This window comes from Coptis chinensis, chromosome 8 (genome assembly GCF_015680905.1).
Source record: "Coptis chinensis isolate HL-2020 chromosome 8, ASM1568090v1, whole genome shotgun sequence".
Taxonomy (NCBI): domain Eukaryota; kingdom Viridiplantae; phylum Streptophyta; class Magnoliopsida; order Ranunculales; family Ranunculaceae; genus Coptis; species Coptis chinensis.
Window position 1 is genome coordinate 94,151,124 of NC_141463.1, and position 26,235 is coordinate 94,177,358.

The 26,235-nt window shown below is 36.1% G+C and overlaps 2 protein-coding genes across 2 annotated transcripts; one reads left to right on the top strand and one right to left on the bottom strand.

Moving 5' to 3' along the window:
• Positions 1 to 5,224: 5,224 nt before the first annotated feature.
• LOC147484581 (Translin family protein) lies at positions 5,225 to 8,416 on the bottom strand. Its single transcript, XM_086580648.1, has 8 exons — positions 8,261 to 8,416; positions 8,068 to 8,174; positions 7,886 to 7,965; positions 7,642 to 7,783; positions 7,400 to 7,549; positions 6,581 to 6,782; positions 5,816 to 5,917; positions 5,225 to 5,718 (listed from the first exon to the last, which is right to left on the bottom strand). Exons 1-7 carry the CDS (start codon positions 8,319 to 8,321, stop codon positions 5,862 to 5,864), a joined length of 798 nt encoding a protein of 265 aa, XP_086436774.1. The 5' UTR covers positions 8,322 to 8,416; the 3' UTR covers positions 5,225 to 5,718; positions 5,816 to 5,861.
• Positions 8,417 to 9,141: 725 nt separating this feature from the next.
• Positions 9,142 to 25,997, top strand: LOC147484582 (protein unc-13 homolog). The gene is given in 28 exon segments (XM_086575862.1): positions 9,142 to 9,293; positions 10,103 to 10,185; positions 10,272 to 10,447; positions 10,551 to 10,615; positions 11,290 to 11,581; positions 12,195 to 12,261; positions 12,384 to 12,537; positions 13,083 to 13,250; positions 13,340 to 13,450; positions 13,808 to 14,017; positions 14,111 to 14,212; positions 15,239 to 15,469; positions 16,066 to 16,140; positions 17,284 to 17,364; positions 18,551 to 18,736; positions 18,852 to 19,010; positions 19,234 to 19,326; positions 20,080 to 20,151; positions 20,637 to 20,754; positions 21,439 to 21,617; positions 23,060 to 23,144; positions 23,631 to 23,735; positions 23,821 to 23,927; positions 24,638 to 24,715; positions 24,797 to 24,811; positions 24,814 to 24,891; positions 25,042 to 25,137; positions 25,628 to 25,997. Coding segments are annotated over 27 exon segments (3,285 nt in total). The 5' UTR covers positions 9,142 to 9,293; positions 10,103 to 10,177; the 3' UTR covers positions 25,802 to 25,997.
• Positions 25,998 to 26,235: the final 238 nt, after the last annotated feature.

The window sequence follows — 26,235 nt, forward strand, 5'->3', positions numbered from 1 at the left end:
ATCATTGAAGTATAATCTGCCTCATGGGAAATCAACTCACAACATAAGAGCCCCCCACAAGAATCCATGCATCACCTCCATTAGACCCTAAGCATCGTGGTAATCGCTTAAATCCACAATGTCCATTCGGTTCAACATCTTGCCAATCCACAATGAAGTCTCAGATCAATGGATTTAAGTCACGAGCCCATCATCCCATTTAGACTCAATTTCGTAAATCTACAAACACTTGAATATGAGTTCTTCTTGGTTTTCTTTTGCATGGTACCAACTTCTTGGCTTTACTATTCTTGCTTTCTTGAGTTACAATTTGTTCCTCAACCGCTTTGTGCATACTCGAAAAGTCGGGCTCTCTCTTTGTGTCCCTTTTATCTTTACAAGTCTTCACACCAATTTTTATTCCAGTGGCCTACCCTCACATTGGTGTTGACCCGAGGCTCTCGCCTGAAAGTTGCCTTTGGATCACCTAGTTCTACACACTTTTTCAAAGATCAAAACCTTTTGTTCATCCGAGAGCCGAATCAAACTTCTTTTCCGAATGCGGGCAAGCTCGGGCTGAATATCAAAGGACCCATTAGGAAGATCAATCGAGTGCTACTAAGCTGTCTCCACCTAGGGTGTATCAAAGATAAGGGGATGCTTCCCCTACCAATTAGAACAATTTCACATAACTCATGCGACAAGGAAGCCCATACATACTCTTGTAAACACAACGACAACGAATTTCATCTCGTTCCAACTCTAATGTGACCTTATTAGCTCTTTTGCTATCAAATCCAATGCATCTCTAGAAATGTACCCTCTAAGTTGCACATATGTGTTTTGTTTGTAACGACGATCCCGTAGATTCAAGCTCCTATTAAAAGAACTTTCAATTTCTCACACTTGGTTTGTCGAGATTATTAATCAAATTAAAGTTTCGCGTAGTTACCATTATTGCTAGAACGCAAATGCCTCTTCAAAGAGGAATGCATATTTTCAACTCGGTTACTGCTCGAAGTACCAAAATGCATATGGAGATCTATCCAAGCCGAGACAAACCTTTCTTTGTACTTCAAAAGCCACTGGTCTTCTATGTATTCCACAACACCATAATGATCTCCGTACTCAAGTTTAAAACAACGTAGGTGTTCCAAGTACTCAACTTCAGTACGAGCTGTTATCACTGTTTCGAACATAAACATAAATTGTTCATACTCAACAAATTTCTCAAATGTTTTTTTGGCCTTTGTCTCGATGTTCCTCCTGATGTGAACTCGACACAAGAAGTGTGCGACTTTCAGAAACACTATAGCTATCGCGATTCATAAGTGCCAACTCACAATCAATCGTAATTATCTTTACGTATAGCTTTGTAGTCCAGAATATCACGCAACCTCTTCAAAACCCATAGGTAAGAACCTTCTTTCTCACTCTCCAAATACCCAAAAGCAATACAGAATGTCTTCATCGTGGATGTGAACCCAACAACTTCAAACAATGGCATCTTGAACAGATTCGCCTTTGTAATGCAATCCATGACAATGACCTCGGAAAACACTTTGCCAAATGAATTGATTGGGGATGTGCAAACAACAAATCTCTACATTCACCATTTCTCGGATTATCCCTATGAAACTCGTGTACCCAAATTCTTCTAAATTTCTTAGAAATTCTTGCATTTGGTTTCTTCCACTCAACCGAACCAACCGATTCTTGTGACGATAATTGTATAAAGTGCTTTTGTTTGACAAATTATTGTCATCTCTCGCTTCAAGAGGGGTAAAATATCACGCGGTTTAACACCACTCAAAGACAAATCCCGAACAATCAATTTTTCTTCAGCTTTTAACCTTCCGGAATTTAATGCACGACCTATAAGATGCTCCCCAATAGTATGATTATGAGTTCCACACATAACACTCAAGATCCATCCACCTTCGCTTCAGTAATTCCCTTTCAACACAAATGGATGTACCACATTTCTTCGAACCGGATTGCCTATATTCTTTGGTTTTTTGTTCAATATTTTCGGGCTTTACTTGGATGGTCTAAATTTTCCACTTTTTCGCGAACTCAAGAAAACTCTAGGTCTTCAAGTCCCTAATTATCGACCTTGATATCACAACCACAACTCCAACAAATCATACCAACAACCGAACACCATCGGATCAACGAGTGACGATCTTCAAGACCTGCGTAAACCCTTGATCTTAGATACTATTGACGAAAAATTGTTTTTGCTAAGTTATTGATAAAATAAATAAAAAAAATACAAGCTTTCAAATTACATTATTACCTCAATTGTTGTAAATGATTCGGTCATATCGATAGCTAATTTCAACATTGTTGTAAAGTTCATCATCGAATAATAATTTGATTGCAGAGTGTTAAAGCCGACTCCATGTCACTTTTAACACTAATCAAAGTTATCATTTTGATTTTGGCGGAGAATTTATCTTGAACGCTGCTTCCAAAGACATGAGTCCATTCTTAAAGTGAAAATTTGGTGGGAATAACAACAATTTTGTGGGTGACTCAAGACTAACCTACGAGAACAACAGAGGGAGGGGGAGAAATTTCAGAGAGCATGAGTGGTAGGAGTGTTCGTGGAGTAGTAAGTACGGTAAGAGCTCGTTTGAATTACAAAATGGGGTGTGAGAGAGTTTTTAAGGTTATAATGGTCATATTAATAAAAATGGGGTGTGGAGAGAGTTATTTAAGGTTATAATTGTCATATTAACAAAAAATGGGGTGTGGGAGAGAGCACCAGTTATTTTTGGAATAAACGTGTCGCGGTGTAGAGAGACAATCGGGTGTGACGAAGTTTTACTCATGTTAAGAGTAACATAGGGTAATGGACCTACTACCCGGTATTGCATTGTAAAAGCATGGATATATGTTATAAAAAAATGTCATATAGGATGTAGTATAGCATACTTTATGGTATATCATACTCATATTCTATAAACGTAAAGTATATCATACTTTATGGGTGGTCCAATTGTTTAATTCAATAAGAGTTTTACGCTTGGTAGTATGTCATAAGCTTAAATCAATCGATATGACTATACTCATAAATGTCATACTTTAATGTTTTATTTCAGTTTTTATTTGATAATGTCAATAAGAGTTTTATATGTTGGGTCTAATCACGATAGATATGACACTATATATGTCATACTTCGAATATTATGTTACTAATATATGAAATTATAATATATGCTAGTAAGAGTTTTATATGATAGATATGACACTATATATATCATACTCAATTTTTATGTCACTATTTATAATATATGCTAATAAGAGTTTTATACTTTTGGTAGTATTATTAGCTTAGAATCGCTAATATATTATGTGAGTTTTATATGACACTATATATGTCATACTCGAATGTTATGTGAGTTTTATAATATATTCGCTCTCGTAGTATATCATAAGAATCACAGATAGATATAACACTATATTTGTTGTCATACTAGAATGTTATGTGTTAACATATGACATATTCCTCTGCAAGCTTCCAACCTTCTCATTATGTTCATAGTCCAATTGTGGTATGAACAAAGAATGTTCATAGCTCATGACTATGAACAATCATTGTCATAGTCCATTGTGGTATGAACACTCATTGTTCTTCATAGTCCAATTGTGGTATGAACAAAGAATGTTCATAGCTCATGACTATGAACACTCATTGTTCATAGCATTGAGTATTCATAGCTACCGAACTATGAACAATCATTGTTCATAGTCGAATTGTGGTATGAACAAAGAATATTCATAGCTCATGACTATGAACATTGATTGTTCGTAGTACGTACACGATACAGAAACATACCGGAAAGTAGAATTGTTCATAGTTCGGTAGCTATGAATAATGAGATGTTCATAGTCCCTTTCTCCCCACGCATTACAATCAAGAATTGGTTTCTTAATCTCATTACTGTAATTAGTACTAATCGTGGCAAGTCCTCATCATATGAGGAGGAACCAAAGAGGTATATTCACAATAATTTTAGATCTTCCGACCTCCTAGGAGTTATGTCACATCATTTTAGATACTCATCGATAGATATGACACTATATATGTCATACTTAATGTTATGTTACTTTTTAGAATATATGTTAATTAGAGTTTTATACGCTCGATACCAACAATCACGATAGATATGACACTATATATGTCTTACTTTCGAATGTTATCTCACTTTTATATGATCTGATAATGTTATCTCATATATGACACTATATATATCATACTCGAATGTTATGTACTTTTTGTTACATTTTGGTTGGATTAACTTGTTGACCCGGAATAGTAGTTTATGTGACTTTTTTGTTGCATTGACTTGTTCACCCGGTTTGTTCCGGTTCTACCCTCGCAAATGTGTGGCTAGAAAACGCGCGCACCATTAGTTTCAGTACATCTCGCGCACGGTAGATTTAGCCATAAATGTTTAGTATAAAGATACAAATTTGGAAATTTATAAGACAGACGTCCGAGTTATAGTTATAGTCACTCCCCTAGCTTGTTTTACATTATTAGGGCATCTCCAATGGGGGGTGTAAAATTACACCTCCACCTAGGCTCCACGTAGGTGCCATTAGGATTTTACACCTCTAATTGTATAGTATTGTATAGCTCATAAATATCCACACTCTATACTCTCCAATGGAAGAGTGTAAAAAAAATAGATTTTAAACTCGGACGTCACTCCAAGTGACGTCCCTCTTTAATTTAAACTGGGACGTCACTTGGAGTGACGTCCGAGTTAAAAAATAAAGCTTCAAACGTGTGTTGAAGTGACGTCCGAGTTTTTAAGTTAAACAGACGTTATTTTAAGTGACGTCCGGCTTTTATTAACTAATAATAGCGAGAGGGGGAATTTCCCACCCTCTCTATTAGCTAATACACTATTACCTACGGTTTAGCACCTCCATTGGAGAGAGTTTTTTTATATTTGGGGTGTAAAATTTCCACTCTATACGGTTTACACCCCCCATTGGAGATGCCCTTAGATATTACATATTTTAAGCTTATTTTAAGTTGGCACGTCAGTCCAAGTGTCACTAGAGTCTTTTACCAATTTGTATCCACTCGATCTATTAGTTATTTTCTACGGTTTGCATCCCCATTGAGAGGGTATTTTTGAGATGTAAACCGTATAAGAAGTAACCTTTAGGAAGGTTTGCAACTATAATGTGTAATTTTAAGATGCGACACCTACAATGTCTACTGTTTGACAAATTCTCAAATTTATTACTTGAAACAAAAACTACATTCACTAAATTGAGGAGTTTCTTCAGGAGTTCAGGCCAACATATTTTTAGTGCCAGTATTGAGGCAACAAAAGACATCGTGCCAAAAAAAAAAGTACAATTATAATAGAGACTCATACTGAAAGGACAAGGAAACATTTGAATCCGAAGGATAGCCACTAGCCAGACCTATTCTTTTGCAGCATTTCTTCACCAATGCGCATGGATGCTTCCGTAAACCCCTGGCTTGTTCAACTGATCAAACATCCCTTCCTACTGCATAATAATTTCATCTCTATATTGTCATGAGTACATGTAAACAGACAAATAAAAACAACTACCAACAGTACCAAGCATAAAGTCTATGAAAAAGACATCCACCATCTGCCAGCTGGGAAGAGAACACTCCTCTGAAATGACTCCTGAAACTCTTGCCCATTACTCATCGCAAACACGTATATTTTCAGGTAATTCCTGCATAAGGAACACGGTCACTAAACACATCCACAGAAGTAGGGAGTGAGAATAGTAAAAACAGCATGAACGATGGTACTTGGGGAGAGAACATTACTTCATAGTTCAAAATCGGGAACACCTAAAAGGTGTAATCTGGCTCACTAGATCCCATTAGAGGCATATACTCTGATCCTCGTGATATGGACACTAAACAGCACTGGCACAAGACAAAAATATACAAGTCTCATCAAAACAAAATTAAATTTCACATTGCACCAACGCCAGTTCTACGTTAAAATATACCAATAAAAATAATGGAATTTATTTCTTAAACTCAATGATGATAATCTAAACTCCAAAGAGATGAATACACTGTTCATGGAGGATAAAGACCTTGTTCACTGTATATTGCAGATTCCATTGTAGAACTCATCAATCAATCAACGTCAAGTCAGTAAAATTTCATAATCTTCCAAACTATTGTGTTTCACAAGAGTAAAGATTTAGATCTTCTTAAGAGATTTAATTCTCAAAATAAATATATACAAAGGATTTCCAGAGGATATTCTCTAAATGGGGGGCGCAATAGGTATAGCTGATATCTAAAGGATCTCGAGAGGATATTTTCTTTTAGAAAACTCAAATGTCACATTTAGACTTTCACAATAATGAGATCCTCATCTAAAAAAAATTGATACCAATTGAAGGCTTACCATAAGATACCTTAATCTTTACCAGGTGCAAAACATCTCAACAAGGTATTCTCAAAAAGTCTAACTTGTTTTTGCTGGTTATACTAGTACGAAACCAAATTTTTTTATGCAAAATTATCTCTCTGCATATTGAATTGTGGAAGAGTGGGACTGTGGGAGCACTATACCGTTTTCTATCTTCACTACGCTTTGAAGCATTATCTCCATTTTCTTCTTCATCTCAGAATTTTCATCCATGTGTGGGACAACCAGTGTTAGCTCTCTATAAATGTCGCGAACAAACTTGCATATTGTCTCAGCATATTCCAGTTCACCATCCGATATTCGACCAATGGCTAGTCTCATCAGTTCTCCTGTCAAATCTGCAAGCTACAAACGAAAAAAATACTCACCTAATATATACAGAATCATAAGTTGGGATTGTTAAGATATAATTGAGTCCTAAAAGGTAGGTTAGACTAAAAGGAAAGTCTATTAGTAATGCTAAGCTATCATTCTACAAAGACAATTCTACCTTAAAAATTAATTTGTTAATTTCATACTAACATCGTTTGAATTTCAGCACGAACAAAACATCTATCACAAAAACCAGTAACTGTAGTCTTAAGTCTCAAAACAAAACTGGAGCAATGAAGTCCAGTGCACTACATGGCCATCTTGGACAGAGTATTCATTCACCGAAGAGAAAAATATGTATCACAACACAAATAGTTTTGTTCACTTTCAACCCAAGTCTGAGGAGTCAGTTGATTAAGAATCGCCATGTAAGTCTGCCAAGTTTATGGATGATGAAAAGATTTCAATAAATCAGCAGGGTATGGATAGGTCACAGATGTTTAGGCAAATTTAACAACCAATCATGGCATTTCATTTTCCCAAAAAACGAAGGCAACCTGTATCGTCAACGACATGTCGGTTTTTCATGTATACCAATAACAGCCTTATATTTTCTCTTGTTACATATAATCAAAATGTCTGGCAGTTACCCCCAAGAAATAGTCAAGAATGTTGATCTGCAAAGGTTCCAGAGAAGGATCGCTCAATGGTAGCAAACGAGTATTTATCTCAGCAAGCTTCAAAAGGGTCCCGGTTGTACAAAACTCACAAAGTGTTGCTGCTTCGACATATTCTTGTACCTGCAGGGTGTGAACAAGGAAAATGTGTGTAAGACTCTCTAGAAATACTTGAGGCAAATGATTTATAGTTGTTGAGAAGTCGAATACGCAACCCCAGGAGAATATGCCCGTCTGAGCTTCCAAAAATCAGTTCCGTGCAGTTCTTTTACTAGACGGGACATAAACTGATCAGTAACAGCGGCCAGATCCTTTTCAGCCTTCTCCAGTACTTCTTCTCTATTGTATTTACTAATCCTGTCAATGAAAACATAATCAAAGGTCACAACTATCAAATCTTTCAAAAACAAAAAACTACTACCTAGGATAATAAACAGTTAAGGGCAAACAATTAAATACCTATGCACTTGAAATATAACCTTTTTGCTGTTAATGGTAATATCCCGGCTCGCTTTTACCACCCTTTCTCTCTTGTCATTCTACAACATACAAACAGTAATCAGTAAGAATACATTTTCCAAAACACTTATCACTACCAACCCCCAATTAGCCATACAATAATGCTAATGTCATAAACTTACAAGATCATTCAAGTACTTTGCATATTTCTCAAAACCTCCTTTCATATTGGAATCTACAGTCATTGTCCTTGCTTTCTTTAGCGAGCCCGGAAGTGATGTTTCTGCAACTATAATAACAACAGTAACTCAGTATCTCAGTAAGAGAGAGTTATAAGGGAGAGTAAAATGAGAGAAAGAGGGGGAGTAAACTTACTTTGATGGAGACGGTGGGTTTTAGAAGCCATGACACTAAACCTCTGCAAGTAACAAAACATTCTATATTTCTAAGTACACTCCTGTTTTCTTATCAAATGTATAATTTCTTAAAAACCATTGAACAATATGCCATGGCGATATTTCATTATGCCGGGGTGCTGGACATCCAACACCACTTCCTAACTTTTGGATCTAGCTTATGAGGTGGCGAATCCTAAGGCTTATGAGGTGTGAATTGTTTAATAGTGTGGAACAAGAGTATTTCATTATTCTTGAAAGTCAACAAATGCTGCTGGATTTTTAATGGATCTTGGTTGGACTTTTTTGTCGGGCTTCTAATGGGTTTCGATTTGAGTTTTTTTAGTCGGGCTTCGGTTGGAGTTTTTTTTTTTATGGGGCGATCTTGGCGTCGGGCGTCGAAGATCGATATCTCAGATCGCATGATGGGCGATCGTGTCGGACGCCAAAGGCCCGGCTTTTATTTGTAGTAACGGGGCGGATGTCGCCGTGGCCGGGTGCGCGATATCTATGTCGTATAGAAGGATGTTGCGATCGGAGCGCTTATATCCGTCTTGCGTCTGACGGCGGATGCACGTCCGTGAGCATCAAGGCATATGTATCCGTGACCCGTCACGGCACGGGCAAATACTAGTTATATATATTTCTGAGTATACTCCTGTTTTCTTATCAAAATGTATAATTTCTAAAAAACCATTCAACAATATGCCATAGCGATATTTCATTATGTCGTATTGAGACATATACCAAAATAAGATTTCGAGATTTGGTAAGATAAGGGACCCCACTATATCTTAGTTCGCACGCGTTCTGGCGGCACAATTAATAATTATCCTTTTTTGTTTCCCACTTAAAATAAATACGTCATAAATACTTAATAAAAAAGTATAAAAAGGCCAACAACATTTTCCAACTTCCACATTTTTTTCTTATTTGTTTTTCTTCACTCTCATTTTTTACTGTGGAAAAACCAGCGCGACATTTCGTCTCTCTTTGTCCAAAGCTGAAATTCGGTAATTTGATTCTTCTTCAATTATTTTTGATTTATTTTCAAGTGAATGTTGATAAGTCACTTTGATCTTTGCATGAGAACTAGTTTATACGATCAAAACTCAGATCTATTACCATTTAGTGATCGTTTTAGTGTTTTAAGTTGATTGTGTACTTAGATTTTGAGATCTTGTTTTAAGTTTAACTGTTATTGTAATGACTTAAGCTTATATTTGGCAATGTTAATGTTGAAATAAGAGGTTGCTACTCAACTCTGACATATGAAAGAGTAGTGATATGTTAGGTGGCATTGTTTAAAAAAAAAGGTTAAATTGGACAATATAGGTTTGAGTATGGAGCTCATTTCAGCTTACGAGGCAAAACTTTTGATTTTTGGTGATTGCAACAAATTAGTGACACCAGCATTAAGTTCCCTGTTCACATCCAGAATACTAGTGGTGTTTCTTATAGGGTTTAACATTTTTTTTTAAAATTTGGATATGTCCTTAGAGGTCCTCAGCCATTTTTACTATCATGTATCCACGATTCTTATTGTAGTTTTGGTCAGTTAAAAATGGACTGTGGGTTATGTATGGAGCTCATTTCAGCTCAACCCATTGATTTATAATGATACCAACTGGATCTCAATCTTGACACTAGATAATTTCCAAACTTGCACCCAGAGTGCACGTAGTGTTTGTTTTGGGGTAGTGTCAGTTGTGTACTTGTGTCTTTCAGTTTGTTTGAAATGGTACTCAGTCATTAGTATCAATGTTTTTTACTGCAGTTTTGATGTATTATCTTCTCTCTCTTTTTTTCCTGTTTTTGACAGCTCCAGGTGGTGAAGCCATTAGCTTTTGGTTGTTATTGAATTGACGGCTGTTTACCTGTGAACTCTCTAGTGTCCATGGAAGAGTATGTATCCCTTATGGTTGAATTTGGTTTTGCAGGCTTCAAAAGTTCACATAATACTGTATTTAATAAGTTACATATCATTTCAGGGAAAATGCGGTCGAGCTTCTTCAACGTTATCGGCGTGACCGGCGTGTACTACTTAATTTTATACTTTCTGGTAGCTTGATCAAAAAGGTTGTAATGCCTCCCGGAGCAGTTTCACTAGATGATGTGGATCTAGATCAAGTTAGTACGGATCACGTCCTTAATTGTGCTAAAAAAGGTGCCATTTATTTATTCTTCCTGTAAATACATTTTTCTCCCTGGGGGCGGGGTTGCTGCTTTGTGTTGTAAAGTATTTTGCTGATGAGTGCATCAATGTTTAGGTGGAATGCTTGAACTCTCAGAAGCCATCAGGGATTATCATGATAGCACTTTCTTTCCAGCCACAGTAAGATATGATTATTTATGCATTCCTAACTGTATCAAATTCCTTTCAAGCATGATGCAATCTCTGGACGTGATGTGTAACCATATATTGGCAACCTTTTTATTTTTGTTTGATTGACATAGTTGATCTTGTTAAATTCATAGACACAATCTCAATCCTCATATTTGGTTATGTCGTTCAACCATGAGGTCATGGGTTTTGAAGCGTCCCCCAACCCTCCAATTGCAATTGATCTATTGAACTTTGTGGGGTTGACAATGACTATAGATTCTTAATCACACATGTAATATACCGGTCAGAGTCATGATCATTTTACTCGCCACTGTTTAAGTACTTACTTTCTTCGTCAAATAATTATAATATTATTTTCCTAACAAGAACAATGTAATGGTGAATTTCGGGATGAACATTGGGTGATTCATGTACGTGACCAAAGTGGTACAGTGATGGGACCTAAAATCAACGTAGTTGACCTGATTTTCCTGTATCCCAGATCACCAGATCTTTGGGTGGTTGGTGTGCCTATGATGAAGTTCTTCCTAGTAATTTTGTGTAATGATTTTCCTCTTTGTCTGCTCTAGTCGATGAGTCGATCCCTTTTTATTCTTTTCTAATTGTCTGGTTGCCTTTAGACCGTATTCACAATATATTTATAACTCACTTTGTTCTGTCAGAACGATACAGGTTCAACAGATGAATTTTTTCTCGTCACAGATCCTGAATCTTCAGGTCCACCACCGAGAAGGGCACCACCATCACTTGAAGTGTACACACCATCGCCAATTATGCCAAGCCTTTCAAAATCACAATCCCTTCTTTCTACACAACATCAAGAGCCATCGGTCGATGATATCGATGATTTTGAGGATGACGATTATAATGAAGAAGTTGATAGTTTTAGAGTTTCCAGACGAAGTACAAATGAGGCTAGTGATCTTGCATTGAGCTTGCCTTCTTTTGCGACAGGTAACTTTTGAGTGCTAAACAGACAGTTTATATTGAACCCTTGATGACCATAAATTTTTAGGACTTGGATTAGATTGACAATCTTCTTCATTTGACTTGCAAGAATGAGGTAAGGGATGATTTTGGTGAATTCGATTGCCTTATTATACTGACATTCTCATGAAAAGTCAATGAAGACCCCTGTTCAACTAAGCTTTTCATTTGATCTGTAAACCTTCTTTTAAGTTTAGCTTGCTCATCTACGTTTGTCTCAAAACTTGAAGTAAGGAAGTGGTTATACTTGTGAGGTGCAGTCTGGCCAGTGATAGTAGCAATCTTGGATGTTAGGATAAATAGTTTAGCTGTTTAGGAAGGGTGGTGAGAATTTTGAACTGCTTTAAGTATTTAAAGTAGACTATAATGCCTATACATTTCATGGTTCAAAGGTCAAAAAGTCTTGGAGAGAAGGAAGGTGGAACTAGTTAGACAAATGGTGAGGAGATAACACTTAACATTTGTAACACGAGTGCCTGTAAAGAGATTGATCTCATACCTTTTGTGGTTATAATAATATAATTGTATAATTAGTAATTTAGTATATGCTGATTGTTGTTCAAATCTGAAATATTTGCAGGTATTACAGATGACAACCTTCACGAAACAGCTTATGAAATCCTCTTAGCTTCAGCTGGAGCTGCAGGGTACATTTCTTTTCTATATCTGGGATAGGCGTATGTTTTGTATTTTTTCTTCTTATTTTCTCCATGTTTTGTCTGTTGCTCTATTATCTATTATACTGTATCTCCTTTGTGATTGTGTACAGGGGTTTGATAGTCCCGTTGAAAGAAAAAAAGAAAGACAAGAAGAATAGATTGATCAGGAAACTTGCTCGTAGCAAGAGCGATCATGTCGTGTCCCAATCTCAACATGCCCCTGGGTTAACCGGTTTATTGGAGACTATGCGTGTTCAGCTGGAGGTAAGCCACTATATATTTACGTAATTAGTTGTATTCTGTGCTCTACCAGTTGACATGGTAGTTTAGATATTCTGAGCTATGTTGAGGTTATCAGAGGACTGTTTGAGCTCCACCTACCCTACAGATCGAAAGAGGTGGGTACTAGCACATGCTTCACATACTCACCATCACGGAGACTAATAATTGTATTTGCGAAGTTTGGTGACGATGAAGATTGCGTTGTACGGCACATAACTATGTTAGTGTTGCACATTTCACCTCTAAATGATCTTTGAAAGTGATGTCTTTTCAAGAATAGCATTTTACATTGGTATGCTACGTCGTAGATGTCTTGTAGTCCACATGTCTCTGTAACCTTATTTACTTGTCTGGTAGGGGAAGACATTCGTGTAAGTCATGTTCAAATATTGTTAATTGCTTGATTTGCTTCTTGATTACTTGTTTCACCTTACGTTTGAGATTAACCCCGTGTAGAAATGTAGTTGAAAGTTCAGTTGATTTCTGGTCAAAAGTCTTCAGTCTAAGCTGGACATTACCATCTGCAGATTTCAGAGGCAATGGATATGAGAACAAGGCAAGGCTTGCTTAATGCATTGGTTGGTAAAGCGGGAAAGAGAATGGATACCCTATTGATTCCGCTGGAACTAGTGTGTTGTATCTCACGTACAGAATTTTCTGACAAGAAAGCATATTTGCGGTGGCAAAAGAGGCAGGTACATGAACTTTGTATGGTAATTACTAATTAGTGTCAATCTCATACATTTTAATTGATGTGGTTTATCTTACAGTTGTTTTCATGCAGTTAAATATGTTAGAAGAGGGGCTTATTAATCATCCTGCTGTTGGATTTGGGGAATCTGGGCGCAAGGCGAGTGAATTAAGAAGTCTCTTGATGAAGATTGATGAATCCGAGGTAAAGTTTTTACATCGATTATAAAAATAATTCTATCTTATATCTATTTTATCTTGAAAAGTATACAAGTATGCTCTGGGTCTCGTATCTGCTTGTTCTCATATCGTTTATCTGTTCTCTGAACTTAGTTTATTGACTTTATTCTAAGCCACATTTCTAATTCTTTGATCAAGGTTTTTTTCTTCCATAGAATGTGTCTTTATTTATATTTATGTGATACTCTTTTTCTGTTGACTCTTCCCTTTCTGCCGCTATATGGTTTTTCACTTATTATTTGAAGCTTATTAATTATTTACATCTGCACAGCTTCTTTTGTGATACCTTTTCGTTTAAATTATTTTAATTTTAATTTTCCAGTCCCTTCCCTCTTCTTCTGGTGAACTCCAAAGGGCAGAGTGCTTGAGATCTCTAAGGGAGATTGCAATTCCATTGGCCGAGAGGCCAGTTCGAGGTGACTTAACTGGTGAAGTATGCCACTGGGCAGATGGTTATCACTTGAATGTTAAGCTTTACGAGAAATTGCTCTTCAGTGTTTTCGACATTTTGGATGAGGGAAAACTTACAGAGGTCAGTCCCTCTACAGAAGATTACAACATCTAGATAAATCTATGGTCATACTAGATGATTACGGTTCACTCACAAAATTGTTCTTTTGTCCAGGAAGTGGAAGAAATTCTAGAGCTTATTAAGTCAACATGGAAAGTTTTGGGAATCACAGAGACGATTCATTACACCTGTTATGCGTGGGTTTTATTCCATCAGGTACTATTAAATCTGCTTGTTTCTTCGACTTGTTGCCAAAAAAATATGTTCAGGTTTGTATCTTTCTTCTTGATGCAGTGTTACTAAAGAGTTATACTGCTAGTCTGCTAGTGTGTGATAACATGGTTAAAGCGAGAGGTTAATTTTGTGTAGACTGATTTTTGAGGATGATGACCAAAAGAAGGGTGCTAAACTTAAGTAACATCAAAACTTCATGTTCTTAAAAAAAACTCCGTGTCCGACACTTACACACGGACACTCATGTCGGACACACAGACATGTAGTGCATACGATTTCAAGCTTGGGTTTATGACTTTATTCTATACAATAAAAAACTAAGAATGTAATCTACTAACACAGTTACAAATCCATGATATGCCACTTTCACAGTTAACTATTTGTAAGGAGGCGCTTTGCAAGGTCTTGAGCCCAAGAATCAGTTGTGTAATTAAGGAGTAGTAATAGATTTCTTTTTAATTAGCTGTATCCCCGTTTCTATTCCATATAGGTCACCATGTCAGACATTCCATATCCGTGTCAATGTGACTAAGGTCTTAAATGTCTTGTAATTGTCGAGGGCATTATTGAATTCTTTGGTCTTTGAGGATGGGAAGTTTATATTTGGTTTTGACCAAAACTAACTGTAGATTCATAAATAACCCAGTTTAAACCAGATCAAAGTATTGGATAACATATTGAACCATTTTGAAGAATCTGATTAAAGAGAACATATCCTTTACATTTGGCTTTCAGGTTGGATGAAGCAGGCTTTCACCAGCATATCACGACAAATTCCTTTAGTTGATTCATTTCACTGATATTGATTTGTACCAACATATGTTTCAGATTAATACATCTAAGGACATTTAGTTACTGTTTTTGGATCTCCATAGTTCTGTGACTTCTGCCTCCTTTTCTTTGCATTCTTATACATGTTATACTGTTTAATGTTACGGTGGCGAGTCTATGGGTGTGCATGTCCCTCTTACTACCTTTTGTGTTTCCTTTGTTTTTTTGAACATGCAGTATGTGATTACAGGTGAACGAGGAATCTTGGAACATGCAATTGAGCAAATGAGGAAAATACCACTCAAGGAACAACGTGGTCAACAAGAAAGATTACACTTGAAAAATCTTTCTTCTAAAGTTGAAGGTGTAGAGGGATTTGAAGATTTGACTTTCTTACTTTCATTCTTGAGACCCATACAAAAATGGGCTGATAAGCAGCTGGGTGACTACCATCTTCATTTTGCTGAGGTATAAATACCCTTTTAGGTATTTGTCTTTTTACATCTGGTTTCTGTTTTCTTTGTGCTTGCATGTGCGGTGTGCCAATTTGTGTATTTCATATTGGAAATAAATGTTTGATATCGCCTAATGTGTTCTTTTCCCCTGCAACTGAATGTTTCTTGAAATAAAAAATTAAAAGAAGAAAAAAACGGAAAATGTCAAGTTAATCTGTCATACTGTAAGGGGAGACATGGTCTTAAATCAATAGATTCAACTATTTATTTTCTACCTTCAGTGTGCTTAAGAAGTTTGTTTAGATATTTCCAGCTTATGTTAAATATTTAGAATATTTAGCGTAAGATAAACAGTTTCTCACTTTTAAGTTTCAAGAATTCTCGATATTTAGTAAAAAAAAGTCTTCTATTTTTCTAATTCACAAACCAGAGGAAAGCTAAGATCTTACTGGGAAGTGGGAACTACATGTGAATTCGGTTTTTGTTTTTGTTTTTCTATTTAAGATAACACTATGTATGCCATTTAGAGTTTAGACTATTCTCATGGGATTGCTTTTTCAGTTCAGTAATTAGCAAGTCTATTTCAAATGTTTTGCTTGCACCTTACAGAATGCAGCTACAATGGAGGAAATCGTTACTGTTGCAATACTTGCTCGGAGACTTCTATTGGAAGAACCGGAGTTGGTAAGTACAGCTAGCTCTCATATTACACACACCCACACGAACACCTATATAAGTTTTTTATTGTTTTTATTTCTTTTTATCAGGAAAAGATAATATATATGGATATAATTTTAACAACTACATCAAAACCATGAAATAACAACTATAGTCCATGGACCAATACCCGGCACCAGTGCACCCATATACCCCACGTCAACTGGCCCTAAAACCAAAACCGAAAGAAGGTTACAACAGCTTTTCATTACAGTAAAACAGAAAAACAGGGGGAAAAAAAGACTTAGTAAAGGTGGCACTATATTCATCACAGCTTTCATCCTCCACCAGCAGCGTTCACCCGTCTTTACCCTCCTTCCTCCATAGCTTGAATCCTTCCTGTACGTCTCCTAATCCCATTCCACTTTGCCACACGTTTAAAAATATATAACACATCTTTTTCTATTACGAGAAGCTGGTGCCTAAAGAAATGTGCACTTGTATGTGTTTGTAATTAATTATCTGTTTGATTAGTATATTTTGTTTTATTTCTGGCTGAAGGGATTGGGGGATGGTTCAACAAGTAGCATCTTTAATGTTGAGATGTTTAGTCCCACACGGGATATGTTAAGCCACACATTGAAATATATAACTTCCTGGGCCTCTCCACTTATCACTATTTGGTTTTAAGTTGGATGCCCATCTTTAATATGGTATCAAGGCGGGCTATTGTGTTTGGTCCAAATGGCCTGTTGTTTACTCCACGTAACGTAACCCAAGTATGTTTGTCTACGTGTTGAACTCAAGTAATACCACACATGAGGGAGCGTATTGAGATGTTTAGTTCTCAAGACGATATGTTAAGCCATGCATGGGATATGTTTAAGCCATGCATTGAAATTTGGTTTTAAGTTGGATGCCCATCTTTAATATTTAGCATCTTCATCTACCAAAATTTGACACGTTTTCCGAAGTTGGATGCCCATCTTTTTGAATAATTATAAATTTATTAAATTAGATGGTAAATCCTCATCTATATGTGTCTGAAATAATATTTACTTGTGTTTTATTTGCATATTTACTGATTTGCATATTCTGATTAAGTTAACACATGGCATTGCATGTTCTGTCCTATGAATAAATTGAAGTGATTTTACCCATATGACACAGGCAATCAAATTTACAGTTGTGACAGACGAAGACCAGATTGAATCATACATTTCATCATCGATGAAGAACGCATTTTCAGGGGTAAGTGATTGCCTCAGTATACTTCTTTAATGTTTTGTTATTAGAGCGAGGGAAAGTTAGATGCTATTATTTTGACTTAGTTGAATTTGGAACCCCCCCTTTGCAATTTAAAATTGCAGCCTTTAGTTATTGCCAATTAAAAGCAATAATAAAGACAGAAATTCGTGCTTCGAGTCAATTGACAGGTTGACCATAGAAAAGATACTCTCACAAGCGGTTGCATGTCTGCAGACATGGGCTTCACTCCTTTTTGGTTTAAAACTGGGAGCGTCCCTCCATACTTCCAATTTGCATATAAAGAAAAGATCACAATTCTTCAAGGCGACTGGCTGGTTGACCACTACTATGAGAAAATACACTCAATTGTTTTTCTATACGCATGTATTTACAAATTATTAATGTGACAGTAAGTGATGACCAAGTCTGTAGAACTAAAATTTGTATTGAAGGAGGAGGATCCCTATATTTAATAAGAAAGGGGTCAAATTTTAAGTTACACTTGTGAGATAAAATTCACATCATTCTAACCATACATTGCAATTGTAATAATCAAAACACTGAAATAATGTGTAGTAAATGAGACCCATGTGTCACACCACTTCATCTTTACTAGATTCCTTTTTGGCCCTATATTTTTCACTAGTGCAACTGTGTCCTTGCACATGCATTTCTGGTGGTCAGAATGGTCAAAGCAAAGGTCACTGGAATCGGAGGTGGTCTTACGCATTCCCAGGATTGTAGGTGCTTAATGGGTTCTAGTGCACACCATGACTAAAATGCTCTTACATGCAAGAAAACTTAATTACATGAGAAGGGCGAGTTAGTAGCACCAAGCCGCTCTTTGAAACCTTAGCTATAAAGGAGCAGTTCAAGCGTGTTAAAATTTTGGAGCGTCCAACTCAAAACCAATGGGTAATGAGTGGAGAGGCCCAGGAACTTCTATACGGTAATGCAAGGCTTCAAATGTCCCATGTGGGACTATATTAAATGTCTCAACAGGCCACCTCAAGTGTGCCGTTACTTGAGCCTAACACGTAGATACTTACCACCATTAGTTTCGTAAGGTATGGCTGGGTGCATTTTACTTTTTGTATTTTATACTAATAAACATTAGCACATGTATGAGATTGATGTACTTAATTTGGTATAAATGGAGTTAAAGAATAACATTTATATACCCTGATAGATTTTGGAGGCTGTAGAAACCACAGCAGACTCAACACATGAACACCCATTAGCATCACTAGCAGAAGAAACCAAGAAACTTCTAAAAAAAGATTCGACCGTGTTCATGCCAATTTTATCTCAGTGGGATCCACGAGCAACTGCTGTGTCTGCTTCTCTGGTTCATAAACTTTATGGACACAAGTTGGTAAGCTTATGTTAAACTGATACAGTTTTTATGCTTGATACGTCTCTTATACATCTTTTTCTGGTCTTCTTACCCTTATATGGATTGTGGACTTAATGGATTTTCCCATCTTCAGAAACCTTTTCTTGATGCTGTTGAACATCTCACGGAAGATGTTGTATCTGTATTTCCAGCAGCTGATAGTCTTGAGCAGTATGTAATGGCACTTATTACATCCGCATGCGAAGAGGAAATTGTGAATGAGTACTGCAGGAGGAAACTTACTCCATATCAGGTTTTTTGACGTCTTTACTCCACATTCTAAAGACGTTGTCTACTTGCCTATGTGTCCATATAAAGACAAAATATGGATATTTAAATCTAAATTGAACCACTGGATTTTTTGCTCTACCTGTAGAATAAATTTGAAGTTGTTTACATTTAATTGCATCCTAAAAGTTTTCTACGGCTATGATAATATTTGTCCTCATGTATGTGTGCTACATGTTTCTGTGTAGGTTGAATCTATATCTGGAACACTGGTTTTGCGTTGGGTAAATGCACAACTTGGAAGAATGTTAGGATGGGTTGAACGGGCCACTCAACAAGAGGTAATAGAAGTATAAAAGTCTTAAACCCCCCAACACACACACACACCTCTTTCTGTGGTAGCATTGAATTCCATACATGTTTTATCAATGACCGATTCTAGAATTGTTGTTTGATGCAAGGCATCACTTGCATCACTCTTAGTTTAGGTGTACAAGTTGGAAGCTGCAATTTACAGAAAAAAGATGACAAAAAAATTGCCCATAAATGAATCCGAGCAATGCAGTAGGCTTTGATGTCTGACTCAGACATATGATAAGGTGCATGAGTATTCTTGTTTGGTCCCTTTAAGTGAATTCAGTCTCAACTTTCAGCCATAACTTGCTTTGTTTGCTTTGTCTTACATTTTCTGTATTCACTAATAAGTAATGCATCCCCGTAAGAATTCTTCAATATGTTGAGGAATTTTGGACGGCATAGAATTACAATTTTTTTTTATCGAATCTACATCATGATTCCTTATAATATGATTTCCTAAATATGTTGCTCATTCGCACATATCGTTAGGAACAATGAAACAATATGTGAGATGAATTTAACATGGTAGCCATCAATAGACAACATTTATACCAAGATTCTTTCTTTTGTTACTTTGTGGTGATACTGCATGTATTTTAGAGTCTGTTACTTAAATGTTTTAGTTGCAGTTGTAACCATTTGTGAACTTGCCTTAGTTTGAGTAATAGATGTTTCCGCATTCATGAAGTCCTCCATTGATACAATCGTCTGATTCACGTTGTCAATTCTTTCCGTAGCATTGGGAACCCATCTCACCTCAACAACGACATGGGAGTTCAATTGTCGAAGTTTACAGGATTGTGGAAGAGGTACTTTCAAGTTATATTTCCATTTTGTTATATCTTTTGCCTTCATTTTCTCCATTTTTGGTGATCTCTCTCATTTATGTGTCACTATGCTCGCAAAATCTCTGAAGTTTTGATAGTTGATTCAAAGCTTGGTAAAAAACATACTTTTAATGAAAATGGAAGAAATCTTAAATTTGATATATTCATGTAATAGGTTGCTTCCACTGTCATGAGTTGACTCTTTGATGTTAGAATGAAAATTATCACCTTGAGCCAGCATTCACCTTGATAGCTTGATAAGTATTCATCACAGTTTCTGCATCTTCTGGTTGATGGTTTGTATAAAAATATGCCTTTTAAAAAGGACTATTGCCGTGAAAAAAAACTATATGCATTGAAAAAAAACTACCATTGCATAATTTTAGATTCTATGTTTGTTCTTCGTTTTACATTGCAGTATTCACAAATATGACACTGATGCTTTCCACTGAAATTCTTCATTTCAGACAGTTGATCAGTTTTTTGCTCTAAAAGTTCCAATGAGACCTGGAGAACTGAATAGCTTGTTCCGTGGTATTGACAATGCATTTCAGGTTTATACAAACCATATTACTGACATGATGGGTAAGTACAGCTGTCCCCTAACATTCGAAGTGCATTTGACTAATCAAATATAATACATTTATAAATGAGGTTTCTCTCCTTTCATGCTTAAAATTGAAATTTAAACTGAAGCTACCCTGACTAAGACTTAATCAGTGCTATTGAGGGGCCATGTGATTTCTATCATCTCCTCTTGTCTAGAGGACGTTATGATTTGGTAGTATTTGCATCACTGATGGAGTGGTACCTAATATAATGAGAAAATAAAGTTTCAGGTTGTCATGCCATGAGCCATCGTGATCTTGCTTATGTTATTTTCTAAGCATTTCTTGCTATGGGAGGGCAAATTTATGACTAAGATAACAGGCAACCTTTACAGGGGTAATGTGTACCTTAATCCTCGAAAAACAATTAAAAGAGTAAAGATAATAGGTAAAAGTTCTATTGATGTGTTATCCTTGTTTATTCATCTTCTTTCCTGTCAGATGATGATGTCTTGCCTATTTTATAGATTTAGAAATTTTTTCATCAGTTTAGTCAGCTAATTTTATGTCAATATATGCTATTGAGTTCTTCATAGTCTACTTGCTGTTTTCCAATATTTTGTCCTTACCAAATAGTTTCTAGTTTCTTGCAATCCCTCCCTCCCCCCCGACACACACAGAGAACTTTTAGACCTTAAAAGTGTTATTTGGCTCCTTGCAGTTAATAAAGAAGACCTGGTTCCACCAGTGCCCATTCTAACGCGTTACAGGAAGGAAATTGGAATTAAGGCTTTTGTTAAGAAAGAGTTATTTGATCCTAGGTTGCCTGATGTGAGAAGGTCTACTCAAATTAATGTGTTAACAACACCAAAACTTTGTGTTCAGTTAAATACTTTGCATGTAAGTTTATTTCAACCTTTATGTTATTACTTTACAAACTTTTTAGATTGGAACCTGTAATTTCTCATTTTGGCAAGACTTCTTTGTTCATGATGTAACAACTGTTAGACTTGTTACTTTTCATCTTTGTTCACGCCTCACATATAACTTGGTCTTTTGTAACCATTATATGAGTTATTTCACACATTAGTTTTGTATTGATTGATGTGAATGTTTCTTAGTTTTTCTATCTGCTTAGCTTAACAACTAAATCCTATGTTTTTCTTCATCTATTTTTTGAACCGCTTTAACTTTCACCGACTTCTTAATATAGAAAAGTAATAGGTTAGCCGCTTGTTGGAGTATCAGATAATGAGTGTGTCAAAATACAGATATGTAGTTCTTTAAAGAACGATTATACTATGGAAATAAAAAAGAAGAAAAAAAGTTCTGGACTGCTGGCTTTGTTTTCGCCGTATTCCTTCATCTTATTCAGTTCTTTCACTTCTTTCACTCAATCAGTAAAATTAGGTTTTTCAAAGTTGGAAGTGAAGTAGTTGTTTATTTTAGATCCACTTGACCTATTATGAACTTCAAGGAAAGATGCTCAAATAAACTGAAACAAATTATTTCCTTTTTTTCCTTTATTTAAACCAAACTCTGACATGGAAAAATTGACCATAGTCCAAATAATAACAAATGTAAATACCTATACTACTTTACTTCAATAAAAATCCATCACGTGGATGTAGTTAATATTTTCGTAAAGTCTGTCAATCTCTTACTTCCTTCCACCTTCGGACTTTCGGGACTATGAATTGTGCGTCATTTAGAAACCCAAGTAATTGTTGACATATATGAGTCTCTAATATATTAATAGAATTGACCCTTCACATAAGTTCGACCAAAATCCAATTTAACATGGTATCGAGCCATTTCCGAGAGGTCTCGAAGTTCAACTCCTACCGTGAAGATGTCCAAATTCCTTTATTTCCAAATGTCCCAACGGGGGGGTATATGAGTCTCTAATATATTAATAGAATTGACCCTTCACATAAGTTCTTATGGAGAAATTGGCAATTTAACCAGCCACCGGTTTCGAGGTCTCGAAGTTCAACTCCTACCGGTCAGGACTATGAATTATGGAGAAATTGGCAATAGAATTGAACTCGACCTCTCGTAAACCCGTATGTTTGTTAAATTGCCAAATAAGCTCGAACCAAGTTAATATATTAGAGACTCATATATGTCAACAGTAATCTGGGTCGTGAACCTATAGTATTTACTATTATAAATTTAATTAGAAAGTCAGTCTGTACTTGAGATTCTGCCACACAAATCTTTCCACATTTCATTGCATTTCTTATTATCCTCAGACTATCAGATTCTTTGGCTAATTTTGTTTGTTAGATGTCAATTTTGTTGTTTGACACTTCTAATACTGGATTTTGTGCTTTTGACAGTATGCTATTAGTCAACTGAACAAGTTGGAAGATAACATTAGGGAGCAATGGGCACGGAAAAGGCCTCGAGAAAACTTCAACATCAGTAAATGTCTTAACAAACACATTTACTTTCTTTTTCCTTTCAATGATGCTATTAGCATCATCTCGATGCTAGTATCTAAAATCATTATTGCATTATAAGAGATGCTCATAACGGATTTACTTCAAAACTCTCGTAATGCTCCTAGAATCAACATCTCTCTTGATGCAAATCTTAATCTAAATACTAGCATTGGCAGTAATGAAATTATAATAGCATAGTGGCAAATGACACAAGTGGAGTTGGACTTTTAGAGTATGAAGATTATATTGATAATCTCAACAATTAGAATTATGGACCTTTATTTCATACTTTATTGGCCATTCTTCATTTTCTTTGTTTTCGAGATATCTTTGTTCTACCATTTAAAAGTGTTGGGTTTTACCCTTTTATGCGTGTAGACCAGCTAATTTCATGGTGAATATCCCTAATATTTAATTGGTGCTTGTGTAAGTACATCCTTAACCATGATTTTCTTTTTATTCATAGAGAAGTCAGTGGACGAGAATTCAAAACATACTATTCAGAAGGACCCATTCAATGGGAGTAGAAAAGATATAAATGCAGCTATTGACGGGATCTGTGAGTTCACAGGTAACCCTTTTCGTGCCTTCTTTGACACCATTTTTTTCTGAAAAAGAATTGAATACCATGGCTTAATCAAGTATCTTTCTTGCAGGAACCAAAATTATATTTTGGGATCTAAGAGAGGCATTTATAGACAACTTGTACAAACCCAGTGTTTCCCAGTCTAGAATGGAAACACTAATTGACTCGCTTGATGTGGTACTATTTACTTTTTAAATTGATTATATTGTGTTTTCCTAACAGTGGGAACAGCTAATAGATACTTCTACATATCATATTGCTTTACAATAATGTTCATAGTTTGGTTGTTAGTAATTTTCTTGTAATCTTCGTTGTGAGATAACCGAATAGTATGCTTGGATGAACTCCACTCTTAAGGAGTGTTTCCTCCGGTACTGTTAGTATCCTGGGGTTTATGATGATCAGATGATATGAATTTTACAAAAACCAATCTTTACTTTGAAAATGTAATTGACTGACATTAGGAGGTCTGTTTGGGGGGGGGGGACAAGATGGCTGTCCCTCACACATTTCTTGACCGTCACGACCATCAGCAATCTTCTCTTTCGACAGAAATTAATGCAAGTCTTCACTGCAAATTTCTTGTTCTATCATCTCCAAAACCTCTCTAATATTTTTCCCAGATCTTTGACCACCAACCAACCACCTCCGCCACAATTTCCTTCCTTCCTTTTTCTTCTTGCTTGACCAAACATCAGTCTGCACCGCTTTGTGGTTTTCTAGTACTAGTTTCTAGAAGATTTACCTACACGATGAGTAACTTTTGGATTGCACTGATCATGGTCGTCAACCTTTATGCCATCCGTGATGATGTATTAAACGTAAGATACCAGTTACATTTTAAAATCAGAAGTGAAGGCATGACCATCCGTTATCGTTTGTTGCAGGTTTTAAATCAGTTATGTGATATCATTGTTGAGCCACTGAGAGATCACATAGTGACAGGGCTCCTTCAGGCATCAATGGTTTGTTTGCTTTCCCCAATTTCTGATTTCCAGCTTAAATAATTTCAGTTTATGCAAGTTTATATCTCGTTCTTTTACCAGGAAGGTTTGCTTCGAAAGTGTTACTAGATGGAGGTTCATCACCTCTTTTTACCAGGCTTAATAAATTCATAGAGGAAGATTTAGAAGTCTTGAAGGTATGTTCATCGTGATCTCTTTGATGGGTGTACATGGTACACTAACAGAGATTTACATTTTGCTGTGCAAGTAGGCAAATATCGCACAGTGACTCAATGATTTCCATTTCTTTTTCTCTCTCGAGGGTTAAAAATTTTTTTTTGTCACAGGAATTCTTTATATCTGGAGGAGATGGACTTCCTCGAGGGACTGTTGAAAATCAAGTATCACATCTTAGGCATGTAATTAAATTGCTTGGATGCGAGGTTTGTCTTTGACCCATTGTCTTTGTTGGTTGTTTAACAGAGCGTAACCCCCTGTGATGAGCTTGTCGGAAAAATAATTTGGATAGTATAAGATGGTGGGATCCATCATAATGCGTGAGAATGTTTCAGCATGTCACTAGTTCACATGACGGGAACGGGACATTGCTTAGCTGATTCTGACTCTCTCAGATGATCTCTTTAATATCCCATGGCCTAAAAGTTACAGTGATGAGTTGACCTCTTTCGTCTGCATTGCTGCTTTGTTTTAGATGTGCATTTGGATAAAATTACTTCTTTCCCAAATCCTTAATTCCCACTTCCAATTGCCTGAAATAGATTATTGGGATTGGATTTTGGAATGCTCTTATATTGTAAACTGTGTATGTAGTTGTTAAGGATGCCTCCAATTATCTTAACGACACTAGTATTAGCACTTTTAATCAGTCTCTTTAGTTTCTATCTGATGGATACACTGTTCTGTTTTTGGCAGACCCGAGTGTTGATTGATGACCTGAAATCTGCAAGTAGTTCAGAAGTACAAGGAAATAGAAGCAAACTGGGGGCTGATAGCCAAACTCTTCTTAGAATTTTATGCCACCGGTGTGACTCAGAGGCCTCCCAATTTCTGAAGAAGCAATACAAAATCCCTAAATCCGCTGCTTAACTCTCCAAAATAGTGCAGTTCTTGCAAAGTCTCCTTGTGAATGTAATTTTGTCAATTTTGAGAATTGATAGCATTTTATCTTAAATTTTATAATTTTCTCTATGTAACTTATCTTCATATATAATGTATGTATAATTATTTCTCCCGATCATTCAACCTAAATTGAAGTTCAATACGAATAGATGTATTTATTTCTTGTCTGTCGCTCCTTTTCTACGTAATAGTACTGAACTACAGATAGATGCTTGGAATAACTGTCATTTCTTCACCTAAAGAGTTGGCCGTGAAAATGTAAATTTCAATCAAGGTGTGAAAATGGTAATTTTAATCTGGAAGTTGACAGTGGTGAGGCATGGAAGGACTTCACATTGTTTTGTACAACAAATCAGTTCTGGTCTCTAAGAACACACATGTGCCAAGATGAAACGCGGATT

Bases quoted from the DNA above. Each gene is read 5' to 3' on its own strand.
- LOC147484581 (XM_086580648.1), bottom strand. From the start codon at position 8,321: ATGTTTTGTTACTTGCAGAGGTTTAGTGTCATGGCTTCTAAAACCCAC. The intron at 8,175-8,260 runs GTAAGTTTACTC...TTGTTATTATAG, and splicing joins AACCCACCGTCTCCATCAAA to TTGCAGAAACATCACTTCCG. The intron at 5,918-6,580 runs GTATAGTGCTCC...GTCTTGTGCCAG, and splicing joins CGTAGTGAAGATAGAAAACG to TGCTGTTTAGTGTCCATATC.